Source organism: Nannobrachium achirus, assembly GCF_963921795.1.
Source record: "Nannobrachium achirus genome assembly, chromosome: 10".
Classification (NCBI taxonomy): Eukaryota; Metazoa; Chordata; class Actinopteri; order Myctophiformes; family Myctophidae; genus Nannobrachium; species Nannobrachium achirus.
In genome coordinates, this window is record NC_137819.1 from 30,222,604 (window position 1) to 30,238,130 (window position 15,527).

At 41.0% G+C, this 15,527-nt stretch overlaps 2 protein-coding genes across 2 annotated transcripts; one reads left to right on the top strand and one right to left on the bottom strand.

Moving 5' to 3' along the window:
• Positions 1 to 175: 175 nt before the first annotated feature.
• prcc (proline rich mitotic checkpoint control factor) lies at positions 176 to 5,720 on the top strand. Its single transcript, XM_080734552.1, has 7 exons — positions 176 to 961; positions 1,081 to 1,125; positions 1,562 to 2,041; positions 2,194 to 2,277; positions 2,394 to 2,540; positions 2,724 to 2,789; positions 3,024 to 5,720. Exons 1-7 carry the CDS (start codon positions 647 to 649, stop codon positions 3,108 to 3,110), a joined length of 1,224 nt encoding a protein of 407 aa, XP_080590678.1. The 5' UTR covers positions 176 to 646; the 3' UTR covers positions 3,111 to 5,720.
• A 443-nt stretch (positions 5,721 to 6,163) lies between these two features.
• LOC308292951 (uncharacterized protein) lies at positions 6,164 to 10,718 on the bottom strand (the record flags this gene model as incomplete). Its single annotated transcript, XM_080735376.1, has 7 exons — positions 10,473 to 10,718; positions 9,362 to 9,527; positions 8,467 to 8,591; positions 8,309 to 8,362; positions 8,071 to 8,175; positions 7,727 to 7,810; positions 6,164 to 7,012 (listed from the first exon to the last, which is right to left on the bottom strand). The coding sequence occupies exons 1-7, from the start codon at positions 10,554 to 10,556 to the stop codon at positions 6,164 to 6,166; spliced, it is 1,467 nt and encodes a 488-aa protein (XP_080591502.1). The 5' UTR covers positions 10,557 to 10,718.
• Between the last annotated feature and the right edge of the window lie 4,809 nt (positions 10,719 to 15,527).

Here is a 15,527-nt window from a genome sequence, read left to right on the forward strand (position 1 = left end):
TTTGTCAAGCTCCATTAAACACGAAGAAGAAGAAGAGGCTGCGCAGAGGAGTGCGCAGGACGTGCCCGCTCCAAAACAGCCGATCTACAAGCTCTCAACGCATTGCAGTGCTAGGCGTTGTGAGCTTGTAGATCTGCTGTTTTGGCCCGCTCCAAACATTATGTTTGATGGGAAGCTAGTACTGTTTGTTTTGGTGAGATCTGGGCTCTTCTACCACCACTTCCATGCTCTCTCGCGTCTTGCACAACGCCTATTTTTGCGTTAGCGAAGTGGACCTGTTGCATGAAATGGTGCTGTTCTAATATGCATCGTCCAGGTGATACGAAATTAATCGGGTCGATAAGAAAAGCCTGGTAGTTTAGTGGGGCCTAGTTGGAGCAGCTCCGAAGTTGGTCATCATCCCCTGCTTCTGGAGTGGCTTGAAAAGCAAAAACACGATTTGCAACGTCGATTTTTAAGTCACCTGAGTCACCTCGTCACAAAAGGCAATCGAACGCGAGCAAGTACTGCTTTTGACTTAAACCGGGTTGGTTCTTAAAGTCTATCCACCGTCAACCGCTTATCAGGAATCGGGTCGCGGGGGTAACAATTTCCAGAGATTTCCAGTCTTCCCTCTCTAAGTGCTCCATCAGTAGCAACAGCAGACATGGCTTTAGTAGCTTATGGAAGCAGTGACGAGAGTGAACCTGAGGAAACAACGGGCTCCGTGGTTCAGGAGAGCAGCAAACGGAGTGGAGGACTCTTTTCAATGCTGCCTGCTCCTAAAAGTGCAGCTTCGAATACTACTCCAAGGAACGAGGGACCCACGAAGGAGACCAAATCTATTGTGTCACTAAGGGACACTAAGTCAAACGATGGCTCAGAGTCTCAGCCATCCAATAGAGGGTTACTCAATTTACCTAAGCCGAAGAAGCGAACAGAGCCTGTCAAAATCACGATACCACAAATCCAGAGAGCTGATGTAAGTCTTTCTTGAGTTGTTGTTATATCAAACAAGTGTTTACTCAATAAATACTCATAATCGCAGTGTTTTGCTCATAGCTATATAACATGTGAATTTCTTTGCCTTGTTGTCATTAGTCAGACGATGATGATGAGCCTGTGAAGAAGAAATTACAACCTCAGGTAAGAGTATCTTCCATTGGATCCAGCCTAGATTTAGTTACTCAAGTCCTTTTCTATATGTATTTCCCACTCATCTAGTGTCCCATTACTTAAAAATAATGAGGTAGAAAAGTAAAGGAACTAGAAAAAGTGCTCTTCGGAGTACAGGTCTCACCCAGGTCAGGTAGATTATTTTAGGCCAGCAAAGTTAGCAAAAGTCAGCCTGCTTGTTGGCACTATAATATGCCAATGTGAAAAGGATGGCATTCTTCCTCTGCGTAGTGGAAATGTGCATGCAAAGTTTCACTGCGATTCATTGTGGTTTGAGTAATTTTGTAATAAATGAGCTACTCATCTCCTGCAAACTTAAGATGCCAATCTTAGCCAATCAGGATGGAATTCATATGAAAAATTACTACTCTCTGTTTCATCCTAACTGTTCTCTTGTATTTTTCAGGGCCCAGGTACAGGCCTGTCATCTCTTCTACCACAGCCCAAAAATATGACCGTGAAGGAGATCAACAGACCACTGGTTCCACACACACTCACCAAGCGCATAGAGTCCAAAGGACCCAAGCATGCAACACCTGCTCAGAGTCATCTCGGCTCTAGTGCATCCCCGTCTGCCATCAAAGCTGCAGCCAAGTCTGCTGCCCTTCAGCTAGCTAGGCAGATAGCCACTGATGATCAGGACAATGACGATGATGTGGCCCCAGAGAACTACTTCTCCTTAGGTGACAGCTCCCAGTCTCTCCCTGCTGTGGTCCCCAGTCTAGATTCCGAGCCAGCAGCCCCTGCTTCTCTCCTCCCTCTTGTACCAGGACCTGACAGTGGCCAGGCCAATGCTCCTCTTGACTTTGGGGGGAACCAGGAGGGACCCACTAGTGGGACGTGGGGCTACCAGCAGACTGCAGGAGGACCGGAAGCATACTCGCAGGTAACCATAAGTAATTACATTTGGGTTGCATAAAAGGTGTTCAATACCAATACTTTGACGGACCACTGCAAGAGATTAGTGATTTAACTTGATAGTATACACTTTAGGATACACTTACAGTAAGTTTCAAATAATGTCGTTTTACTGAACAGGGATACTATAACGAGCCATACTACCAGGATCCTAATGCTGATGGAGAAGAGCCGGCCTCCTCTGGCATGTTCGATGAAGAAGCGGTGGGTTGCATATCTCTTTGACTAAATTGTCTATAGTTTTGGTTCATACTGTATGAACATACTTTGGAAACCTCATGTGAGATGATTGAAGATGAGCTTGCATCTCTATCTTACAGTTCATGAGGCTGCAGGGGAAACGGAACAGGGGCAAAGAGGAGGTGAAGTTCCTGGAGATCAAAGGAGATGACCAGCTGAGTGGCAACCAGCAGTGGATGACAAAGAGCATGACGGAGGAGAAGCAGGAACGCAAGTCCTTCAGCAAGGTAACATGGGTTGCTATTATAGACCATCACTGCGTCCATATACCATAATACAAACTAATTCTAACCATGTGCATGTGCTAAAAAAAATGTGCTTTTCAAGTAGAGCTAAAGAGCTACAATAAATGGCTGCCACACACAATAAACAGAAACTATACTGTAACATCTTTTTTTTTTTTCCTGTAGAAAAAAGGAGAACAACCCACAGGGCAACAGCGACGTAAACATCAGATCACATATCTCATTCACCAGGTGAGTGTTGAACTGCTGCAATGATTCCTGACTTTATATTTATTTTATTGCTCTGGGCAGGGATGCTAGACACTTATCATTCCCTCTATGAATGGTGGCTCATGACCTAATGGATAGCAAGTCTAATGCCAAAAACGTAATTCAAGCATTCTTTTATTTGGTTAGCGTTGTTTGCATCATCTGCAGAAGGTTTGACCACCTCTTACCACTCGAATCCTCTTCCCTCACTTCTAGGCAAAGGAGCGTGAACTGGAATTGAAGAACAACTGGGCAGATAACAAACTAACCCGCCGGCAAACACAGGCCAAATATGGCTTCTAAAAGCTGTAATGTGGGCAGTTGGTGGCATGCAGAACCCCACACCAGAAATTAGAATAGAACTTTCCATAGTTCACCATCCACAGAACACATCCTGTTACCTTGGTTTGGGGAGAAAGACAACCAATTTCAATATTACTTTTCCTGTTGTTGTTCACCCTTTTTTGTTCATCTTAAATCAGAGTTAAGGCATTGCTAGTCAGTAGTTTCTTTTGCTGTTTCTGTGTGTCTCTTGTACAGAAATCCTGGATGTAATCCTTGAAGCTGCTACACAGCTACTCTACAAATGCTTCCTTGGACAAAATTGAATACATTTCCTATAATAAAAGTCCTGCTTAACAGGGTAAAGCAAATCTTCAACCACTTGTCTTAAACCCTAGCATCCCTATTCTGATGGTGAACATTTGACGGAAATGGCAGATCTACAAGCTCTTGTGAGCCAAGATATTTGGAGTAGAGCGAAAACAGGAGGGGCCTAGTATAGAGCCCTGGGGGACTCCGGTCAATTACGTACAGTATATAGGCAGGGTGTAAGTGGTTACACCCTGCTAGTCGGAAATTATGTTAATATCAGTCCCTCTTAAGGTAATTGGAAATATTTTCCCAAAACATTTTAATTATATAAAAAACTAAATATTTTTCTGAGGCCTGAGCATCCTCTAAGAACAAAGTTTGATTCTGAACTAATTATCACAGAGATTCATGCAGCAATTGTAATGTTACATAATTGAAGTTAAATTCAACTAGTTTTATGCTTCACGGTTAAACATCAAACATAAAAATACTCCTATTATACTAATTCATGAGGTATTATCAGGAAATTAACTCTGCTGTTTGGATGGCTATTACTGGGAAACAAAGTATTTCATAATCACTCAGGTCTTAGAATACGTTAAGGCGAAAGATCCATCTATTTATCAGGAAAAGGTATTATGTTTTTGTTTACTAGCAGTATTCAGCAATCAGCATGCATACTGGTTATGGTTCCATGGCTGTCTCTTAAACCCCAATTATGGCTACTTTCAATACCCTGGCTTGGTTGCCATTAGTACACAATTGGTAAGGGAAGAAACTAATTTACTTTCCTGTGACGTTTAGCCCACTGTTAATGTGAATGGGAAATTATTGTTTTAAAAAAATACTTCTATTGTAGGCAGTTGTTCTTTGATGAGCCAGACGATTCAAAATACCTGCTGCGAGTTAGAGGGATTGTTTTTTATTTTACTCAAAAAGACTATTTTGAGATACAATATTAGGAACTGTGCAATGTGGTATAAACACTGCCATTCTTTCCAGCTACGGAGCAGTGTAGATTTGTGCTTTCTCTTTTAAAGGGAGCGTGGGTGCAAAATAGCATCTTGTTTTATATTGTCCCATCTAGCATACCAACTTTTAAATGGCTTGTCAATGACAAGTATTCTATTCAAGCTTTGGTCCTTTGTTTAAGCAGTAGTTTGTCGACCCACGTCATTACTCGTATTAGCTTTAAAAGTAGCACACTGTGAAGGTGAATAGGATATGCAAGGGAGCATTGTAGATGGATGAACCAGACTTCTACTGCACGCAGTCATGTTACCCCTGCTATGAGGAAACAATGTTTTATGCTTAATTTATATTCAGTTGTACGCCAAAATCTACCAGCTCATGATGTAAGCTTGTAAATCAACTATTTCTGGCCACACTGTCATACGATGAAATATAAATTTGGCTTTAAAATTAGATACAAAGGGAAAGAAATAACGCCCTGTCTGAATTTATCACATACTGTAGGGGTTAACCCCACTGCAGATGTGAGTGACCCTGTAAAACCTCAGTGGTGAGAGAGCAAAGGGGTTTGGTTTGAACACTCCGTTTTGCCATTTATTTCACATTGCACCAAAGCGGTGCACATCAAACCGTCCCACAGCTGCAGCCCCATTAAGATGCTAGAGACCATGTTTGGGGGTTAAGTTGGGAGAGAATCTAAAGATAATTTGGCAGTATGGTGATGCTGACGGGTCACAGTCAGACCTTTTCAGTTTGTTTATCTAAGGGCTACGTGACTAAAATTGAGTTTATACTCTAGTAATATTTGAAATGTATTTGCCCTTGTTCTCATACAGTATATATGCCCTGAGCAGTAATCAGTTGGGTGAAGCTGTAAAATCACTTTACCACAAAATACTCTACATCCTTTTCACTGGCTGCTGAAATTTAAATCACAAAATGAATCAGAACCCCCTTCCCCCCCATTTCTAATTTCTCCCCCCATTTCTCTTTTTAAAATATATTAGTAAGATCACTGAGTTTATACTGATTGTAATAACTAAAGGCTGTAGCAATATACAGTATTTCTAAAGTCAGGGTTCTTGAGGAAGCAACCTTTTATCATGCAACATTTTCTTAACAGTTCTATTACGGTACAGTAGATCAAGTGAAAACTGCTGTTTTAATAAAGAGACCTAGTCCTAGGCAAACATCACATCAGTACAATCTAATAACATGTATAGCAACATGAATCCTTGGTTAGGTGATGTTATCAATACCTTCTTGAAGTCAGTGTAACATTACAAAAATGACCTGAAGTAGGGTTTGAACACAAGTTGCTGAAACGTATGAGGCAAAGAGATCCCACATCAGTGCTTTATTCAATCTGATGGGAGATACTTTGGAAACACGTTTGTTTACTTTACGCTATGCTTTTCTTATGTGTTGTGAAGTCAAAATTGATGAATAAAACATTTCCTTTCATGGCTGTACGTCTTTCTCTTACTCCTACAGTAGTTTAATTTTTAAATCAAATGGTGTTAGATTACATTAAAGAAAGAAAAAAAGCATATACCACAAGTTATTCTTCAAGAAGATTTTGTACTACAACATTAAACTATGTTCACATTACTTAAAGCTTACTTACAGTATACAGTATCATGTGAAAATTCCAGGAAAATCAGGCAGAGTTTTCTTTTTTATTGTTTTTTATTTAATTATTTAGGCTGATAGTTTTGGAGGCAACAATACAGGGAGAACATACACATTACAAAGTCTCTTGCAATTCCATGGAAGTGCATTTTAGTCCTTCACTTTTTAGGGGTTTCAGTGGGGGGAATTGGTTGGTCAATAGCCGTCTCGGCAGTAACCGAAACCTCGGGAGGAGCAGCCGAGGCCTCTGATGTGACTGAAGCCTCAACACTTGGAGTTTCAAGAGAAGCTGCAGCTTCTTGCACAGCTTCAGCAGGTGGGGCAGCAGAGGCCTCTGGCGTGACTGAAGCCTCAGCAAGTGGCGTTTCTACAGCTTCAGCAGGTGGGGCAGCGGAGGCCTCTGGCATGACTGAAGCCTCAGCAAGTGGCGTTTCTAAAGCTTCAGCAGGTGGGGCAGCGGAGGCCTCTGGCATGACTGAAGCCTCAGCAAGTGGCGTTTCTACAGCTTCAGCAGGTGGGGCAGCGGAGGCCTCTGGTGTGACTGAAGCCTCAGCAAGTGGCGTTTCTAAAGCTTCAGCAGGTGGGGCAGCGGAGGCCTCTGGCATGACTGAAGCCTCAGCAAGTGGCGTTTCTAAAGCTTCAGCAGGTGGGGCAGCGGAGGCCTCTGGTGTGACTGAAGCCTCAGCAAGTGGTGTTTCTACAGCTCCAGCAGGTGGGGCAGCCGAGGCCTCTGTGACTGAAGCCTCAGCAAGTGGCGTTTCTACAGCTCCAGCAGGTGGGGCAGCCGAGGCCTCTGTGACTGAAGCCTCAGCAAGTGGAGTTTCTACTTCTTCCACAGCTTCAGCAGCGCTGTCCACCAACACTCCAGGAACTGTCTTCACCAAGACTTCCTCTGCTTCTGAAATGGCTGCCTCTGCAGTTGACACCACTTCTGGCTGCATCTCTTGTCTCCTGATTTTATACGGCATCAGGGACAAGGGGACACGCACTGCATCCATTCCATTGACCTGCAAGAAATGACATGACAATTAATCATCTCAGCAGAAAGCCACCTACTGCTTGGGGCTATGGGTAATTTTGTATATAATCCAGGGTTAACTAAACCTTTTCTCAAAGCAGAGAAAACAATAGCGCTGCATGCTACAGATTTAGTCAAATGGAGTTTTATAAACACACACACTTTATACTTAGACACCATTATCCTGTTGAGGAGGCTTGAAGTAAAATAATCACACTGCCTATTAACAACCCATTTAGGCCTAACCTATAGAATAGGGCTAAATCAGAAATTAGCCTACAAAACAAATATGTTGCTACATACTGTACATGTACTGTAAGCCCCTCCCAAACAGCAAAATGTGTTCCCGGCCTGAATGGGTTAAGGCTGCAACCAGCTGTATTGTATGTGAAAATGAATATGTATGCTGGTTCCATTTGTCCTGCACCTGATCACCAGAGTGGAGGTGCATGCTGTACGTTTCATATTTATGTGATAATGAATGTAGCTTTCTCTGATTGGTCAGCTACCATATTTTTTCCTCAGGAAGCCGATTCATTAGCCTGGGAAGATAAACAGCTGACCAATCAGCACAAGAGTAGACAACCCCCGTTTATAATTCACCACCTCAGCCAGGGCAAATAAAGGTTGGACATAATGTATAGTATACAGAATACATAATATATTGTTTATATTATTGTAACGTATACTTCTTCAATCTTACCGTAACTTCACACCAGTAATCTCCTAACTCCTTGATTGGTTCATCTGGAAGTCTCAATGCATGAAGGGGCACAACAACGCCCAGCTAAGGAAAGGTTTTATTGAATTAATAGGCAAGCCAAGAAGACTATAGGAAGACTATAAAAGGCTCTTATTTGATAGAACATTCATTTCATATTTTGAAATTCTAGTAAATACAATATGTGTGTGTGTGTGTGTGTGTGTGTGTGTGTGTGTGTGTGTGTGTGTGTGTGTGTGTGTGTGTGTGTGTGTGTGTGTGTGTGTGTGTGTGTGTGTGAGAGAGAGAGAGAGAGAGACGCATTAAAACCAAGAACACATTCATACCTTCCTCAAAAACTGTCTGCAAACTATTTCTTTGGTGAGCTCAAAATCAACCATGGGGGGTATTGAATCAATCTTCAGCGATGAGCGTTTAAGGAACTCCACTGTCTGGAAAAACACATGAGGCAAGATGACAAACTGCTGGTGCTCTCAAATGCTTTGATCCATATGACTAAAGCACTGACAGAATGTTTTGATGCAAGGAATAGTGGTTAAATATCTTATGTGTACAAATGCTCACCATTTGTCCGGTGCGTGTTTGCATTCTTTCCTCTAGTGTCCCCTCACGCAGAAGCTGTGGATTAAGACAAGTAATCCAGTCAGGAGAGCAGCGAGACAACTCTGAGCCCAGTGAAATTACTGGCATATGACACTCAGAGGAAACAAATGAACACTCACTCTCATCTCCTCAGCAAACATAAGTTTGTTCTCTGGTGATGGATATACTGCAAGGCCTTGGGCCAACAGCTTATTTCGGCCAACAGACTTTTTCACCAACACAGTGTCACCTCGTCCACCGAGCTCTGTTGATAAACAAAGGGGGGGAAAGCACACATATCCTAATGAGGCTAACACTTGATAATAGCCTAAATGAATCAATTAATAAGCGTTTATTATATATTGATATATATTGATATTCGGGGAATAATATTCCACCACTGTAATAATGCAGAACATAATACAAAAGTTTGATAGCGTCAAATACACATTAACATACACAAACGGTGGAGAAAATCTAAGCGATGGGTTGAAACAATTGTTTAAATCGCTGTTTTAGTCAGCCTGTGGCCAGTTTTTCCCAATGCAATTTTACAGAAGCAGTAATGCACATGTGTGACTGGCAACTAATGTTGTGTAAAACAGCGATTTAAACGCTTGTTTCAACCCATCGCTTAGATTTTCTCCACCACTCAAAAATTATACATCTGAGAGACGCTGATAGAGGCGACATTTACTTTTTGGATACAATGTTGGGTAAAGATAAGAATCATGTAAGCTTGGCAAACATTAGCCAGAGAAATCTCATCTGGGCAGCTGACACAGGAACCTCATCTCGGAGCTACAGTATAGTGGAGGGAGAGTTTCCGAAAGGAGCTACCTCATCATCTTTTTACTTTGGAGAGAGGATTTGGATGTTCATAATAAAATTCCCTTTAGCTTTCTGTGGCAAGTCAGATAATTACAAATCCTAATAGATTTCCACGATGAGCATTTTAATGCTTGAATTTGTGACAAAGCCTGCCTAGCATGATTTGTAAAAAAGAGAAAAAAAAAAAGCATTGAGCATACTCACTGGGCACAGTCTGAGTCAGAATAAGCTCCATCTTCTCTGGTGGTCTATGTTGGGTGTCCTCGACCAATTTATAAATCCGGTGTCTTCGAGGGTACAACCTCGAAGTTGCCGGACTCCCTTCTTTGGCCAATGGGACCTGCCACCACCGTTCTACAATAACTGTATTCTGTGAAAAAACAAGGGCCCAAAAATTTTCAAACACACACAGATATAAAGTTGATATGAAAAAGCAATGCAATTACACTGTGCTACAATCACCCTACTCAGTAAAATCCTCCATGTTTGGTCATTCCTTGTAACACTGATCGTGTACGTTAACACTTTGGAGTTTACCACCAAGAGATTGCAATTCTTTGGTTGTCTGACAGGACAGCCACTTTGGAGCTTCTATTCCATGATGGAAAATGTATTCATCATCTACCAAGCAATAGCAGATCTAAAAGCTCACAACATGTCGTCAGCTTGTAGGTCAGCACTCGGCTCAGAGATTTTTGTGTTGATGGAAAAAAGCTTTTCAAGTAAAGAGTGAAGCCAGGTCCAGTTTACAAAATTTTGAGGGTTTACTTTAGGTCACTGGTTCTCAAAGTGAGGTCCAGGGGGTCCCTAGCTCTGGTCCAGAGTGTCAGCGAGTTCTCACTGACCTAGCTCTGGTCCAGAGCGTCAGCGAGTTCTCACTGACCTAGCTCGGGGGTCCCCAGCTAAATGATAGTTAGGAACCAAATGGACGCTATGACTCAGACTCTCTGAGTTAAATTAACATTGATTTTACAATAAAAAATTGGGGTCTCAGAGATAAAAATGCCATTAAATGGGTGGGGATCCGTAGCCTAATGCATGTCAAACTGGTCCTTGAAATTAAAATGGTTGGTAATACTACTTTTCAAATGGGGGTCCGTGGGCTGATAAGTGTCAATTTGGGGGTCTTTGACATGAGAAAGTTTGAGAACTCCTACTTCAGGTGGTAGACAGTGATCTTGACATATCACAGATCTCAGCTGGGCTGTGGTGGCTAGCCTGGCGTGCATAGTTTGCACCAATATGACTTATGTACAGTGTACACTACTTAGCTTGACACTCGCGTTCATATAATAGCATCATAAAAGGCTCTCACCCTGCATGATGTGACAGAGAAGGACTTGACGAGGGAAGGATGCGTTACGAGCTCCTGAAGGACACGGCGGCTGGAGCTCCACATGTTCGTCCAAGACCACCACAGCTCAAATACACGTTTAAACGGTTAGCTACACGTACAAGACCATATATTAAAATACGTGCATCGGTAGCATGACTCGTTTATTCATTGTAATTCTCGCATTTAGAACATATCTGTGTTTGTTGGACAAGAGAAGCTTAGCTGACTGGCGAAACTACAAACTAGTGGTGTAATAAAAGCGTCATCCCTTCTGCGACAACAACTCGGAAGGACCCTCTCATATATAGGCATTTTGACTAATGCCTGAATCTGTAAGTGATTTTCTCTTTCTCTATTATTGTTTTTTTATTTTTTATTTTCTCGTTTAAAATAAGTATTCTGATAGTACTCATTGCTAGGTTGTTTATTCTTTTTTTTAGTGATAGGAGTCTCCCAATCTCTCCAGCTCTTTATTAAACTGAAAATGCACTTTCACAGGTCAAGATACAAATGTTATCCAATCAGGATAGAGAACTCAGAAATGAGCAGACAAATTTGGAAATGGAACAAATGGAAAAAGTGGTTGAAATTGTGTCACCTAGTACTACTTGAAAATGTATTTTGTGTTTGTGAATGAGCTGGAGAGACAGACCTGTTACTGAACAAACACTATAACAATTTTTACTATCAGAATATAGTGCTTTAGCATTAGGTTACCTTTTAGCAAAAACACTTTTTATCAGTAGGCCTATATCACTTAATGCTTATATTGTTCACTGTCACAATACAGTCAGTTATTCACATTCATCGTGATGAGAATGAGAAACCAAGGAAAAAGAGAGAATTATTCAAACCCAGATTCTCACACTGAGGAGAGAGTTACAGTAGTCAAGTTTTGATATGACTGATGTCTGGATGAGGAGCTGGGCTGATTCCTGGGTGAAGAAGGGTCTGATCCTACAGATGATATGTTATGTAATGTTATGTTAACTTAATTTGTACACCAACACCACCTATTACCGTCTCACTATGTCTGAATGCTGGCATGGGTTCCTTAAAGGCCCACTTCACCTCTGGCCGGGACAACCAGATCTTATTTTATTGTTGTTTGGGACACGAGTTATTTTTTGTGTTCAATCTGGGTTTTGAGATATTTGAGAATTTCAGCATGACTAGTAGTGATGCATTTTGCATCATATGATCATATGATGCACTATCAAAATCAACTTCAAAATTGGCAACAAATGGGTGGATTCTATATGTATTTATTCATTTATACCCCTTTTTCTCCCCAATTTAGTTGTGCCAATTCGTTCCTCCCAACACACATCTGTATTGTATTGTCGCTGTTGTATCCTGCCAGTGAGGAGCCCCTCCTATACGCCGACTTAGGGCCGATGCATACTCCACTTATAGAGCCGAATTTATTTCGGCTCGATTCGGGGAGTCAAAATCTCTGCAGCACCAAACAGCCGAAATAATGATGGTATCGCTTTGATTTGGTTCCCACCGTTTGTTTCCCCAATCCCTATTAAAATGCTCGAGTAGCCTAGTGTGGTTTTGCCGGTCGCTAAAAGTTGGACTAAAACATGCATATACCAAACTAATTTTTCAAAAGCAAAACTACTCCGCATCGAGGAGTTTATTAGGTAGGCCATAAAAGTATGTCCTTGAGCGCAGGGGAATTATTTTGGGTTAAAACTGTTTCCGGTGGATAGTTCCGCCCAAATTGTAGTCCTTGAGTACTACAACATGACGTTTTGTGGTTTCCGCTCCAGACCGGTTACAAACCCGAAAAGTGAAGTGATCCCAGACTACTTCCCGCCCACCCCGGCTTCCCTTGCCCGAACACGGGCCAATTGTGTTTGTGTAGACATTCGACAAAGCCGGATGCACCATGGTGGATTCAAACCCAAAACCTGGTGGGCAGGCACTTTACCACTGTGCCACCCGAGCACCCTAAATGTGAAAATATTACTAATGCCCGTTAAGTTTTGGGCTGATAGAAAGGTCATAGGCAATGTCAAGTTCAAAAATGAGAATGTATTGGTGGTGCAGCCAATGGTCCGACCCCTGGGTGTCTTCTTTATTCATAAAAAAAGAGCACAAGATACACTTTCATTTTCAAGGGCACCCTTTACACAGGGGAACAGCAATAAGAAAAGTATTAGCAGTACAGTAGCAGTATAAACTATTCCAAATATACTGTTGTATGATAACCATAAAGAATGTGAGCACATGACAACAAAGATAAGATAACTGCAGTAAAATACCCAGTATGCATGGCAAAAACCCCTCTCTACTCCATGAGTAGATGATAACCATGTAAAGTTTGCTAAATACAACCCATTTTTAGAAAGTGAGACAAACTGGTAACGGCTGTTGACATATCGAGAAGTTTCACTTCCTGTTTTGAAGCTACAAGGACCACCCTACTACAAACCACAGTGTAACAGTTATTATCACATATCTGACAACATTTGAAGACATTTGATCGGCAGCTGAAATTCCAGACAATTGCAGATCATAATAAGAAACGCATAATAATACAATACAAAGCAACAGCCATACTAGCAGCCCACTCAATCAAGCACTGTTGTCCTGAGAATCAGCCATTGCTCCATAAGGGGCATTGTACATCTGTGACAAACGGCTTGTCTTAACGCTCATAGCACAGATGAAGAAAAGAAAGCAGCTACCGCAGAAGAGCATTCCAACCCAGAGTAGCCACCACAGGCTAATTAAAAAGAATGCAAATTGGAAGACCGTTTTCTGGCAGTATCCAACATCCCCGGTTGTTGGGACGTAGTTGGGAGGATATATGGCAAATACCCACACAGTGCCTAGAAGTACAAACAGAAGTTCGTCATAACATTCAAATAACTTTACAGTCCTTGTGTGTTAGATTCCACATTTGATTAGGTCACGATAGTGCTATATTTAGTTTTGGCATCACCAATGACGTGTTAAAAAATAAAGTATTGTTTTTACCTTCTAAAGTCAATTTGCCTTCAATATGAAAGCAATACTACTGGACAGGTATGCCTTTTTTCAGTGAATCAAATACATTATTATTGTAATATCAAACACCAAATACAATTTGACTTTGACACTAGTACACATCATATAGTGAGAATTGTATTGCATACACATTTATTGCTTCAGAAATCTAAAAGGAAAAGACTATTTGAATCTCTCTACATTCACACTTCCCTCCCTCTCTCACCTGAGATGAACCAGCCAAAGTTGAAGAGGTAAAGGACAGTGATGAGGGATGAACACAGAATGCTAACAGTGCCTTGCATCCTGGAGTATCTGATGCAGTGGCTCAGAAAGATGCAGACAGTGGTGGACACTCCAGCCACGGTCAGATAGATAGGGATGTATGGTTGCACAGGGCAGTTATTCCAATGCATGATCCCTAAGATACAGCAGGAGATATTTAGAATATTATGAATACAAGGAAACATATGATATGATATATTACAATGCTCAGGAAGTAATAAACCTACCAAATCCTATAGCTGTGATCATAACCATCAATAGAATGATGTTCATCACAACTGTAAGTAGAAAGGAGAGTGGGGCAAGGGGTCAAGGGTTAAATCCAACAATCAGAGGTGTTATTTATACATACTGTACCAGCATGAGTATGGCACTTGCCAGAAATCTTGTATATTACTTGTTTTCTACCATTTATTCCTTTTATTGCTTACATATAAAAGGCGTTCTCTAAGCTATATAGAGAACAGCACAAATGTATTTGTGGTTTGGGCATTTCTCATTTCTAAAAAACAATGCTGTATTTTGGGATGGCGTAATGTTGATATGTAGCACCAATTTGGAAACGTAGGCCTATGTCATTATTTAACAGATGACATTTTAACTCATGACAAAACATTTATGCAAAAGGATGGGGATAAACAGAGTAGAAAGAAAAGAACAAACCTCCTATTGCAGTCAGTACTGGACTTTGTGGTCGGGAGTCATCCGAGTCCATCTTGAATCTCTGCTCACACTGCCTGGAGTAAAGCAAGTGGAACTTAGCGACATGATAAGAATCATTATCTAAGAACGAGAGTAGCTGCAGCAATAGCAGACCACTTTAAAATAGTCATAGCCAGTATGGTACATACCACGTACAATAAATGGAAAATATACACACAACTGTTACAGAATGAATACAAAGCTGATCAACGTCATTGGTGGAAAAACTGAAAATGGTGCACATCATGCACGATGGAAGATAATTATACAGGTGAATGGCATCAATTAATAATCATAAATATTGAATACAATAAACAATATTACATGATATGTATTGTAATGTATGCCTCACCTGTGCTTTTTCCAGGATGGAAACCTTATATTTTATGTTCGTTGAGGGTACAGCAGCATGCATGGGCGATAGATAGTGCAACTACAGACTAGAGATTGCAATCAGAAAGTGAACTTCACAACATCCTCTGGTTTTCAGGCAGGATGTTAGGCCACATGACCACTTGCTAAACTATTTTTGCAAGACTTGTGTGTGCTTCTCTCGTCAATTAGAATATTATTACAGTCCCTATTTATTGCTATCTAAATCTGATACAACCCATTGCATGGATCCAATCCCTCAACATGATTTCCATTCACATTCATTTGTTCTGTCATCTCACTCAGTCTTTTCTTCTTGTTTTTGTTTATTTTTGTTTTGAATTGTTTTTGTGTTTATTCTTTCTTTACACACCTTTTTGCTATTAAATACGTGAAGACTAAACAAATTGTTTCTCATGTATTTGTTGTATATTTTCAGGGGCGCTGGAAGTGGGGTGCTGAGGGACCTGGTGGTTAAAAAAAAAAAAAAAAAAAAATTTTTTTTTTTTTTTTATAAGCCTATATATACACACACACAGAGCTATATTAAAACAATAATGTATTTGACTTTGGGGAATAAAATATGTTGAAAAAAGGTATTTGATTATCACATGGTGACCTAATCACATGGTCACCTTGCCACTTCCGGTCAGAAGGGAAGTCAAATTTAAATCC

Excerpts from the sequence above, each read along its gene's own strand:
- prcc (XM_080734552.1), top strand. The coding sequence starts at position 647 with ATGGCTTTAGTAGCTTATGGAAGCAGTGACGAGAGTGAACCTGAGGAA. Across the intron at positions 962-1,080 it reads CACAAATCCAGAGAGCTGAT|TCAGACGATGATGATGAGCC; the intron begins GTAAGTCTTTCT and ends TGTTGTCATTAG. Across the intron at positions 2,790-3,023 it reads TCACATATCTCATTCACCAG|GCAAAGGAGCGTGAACTGGA; the intron begins GTGAGTGTTGAA and ends CCTCACTTCTAG.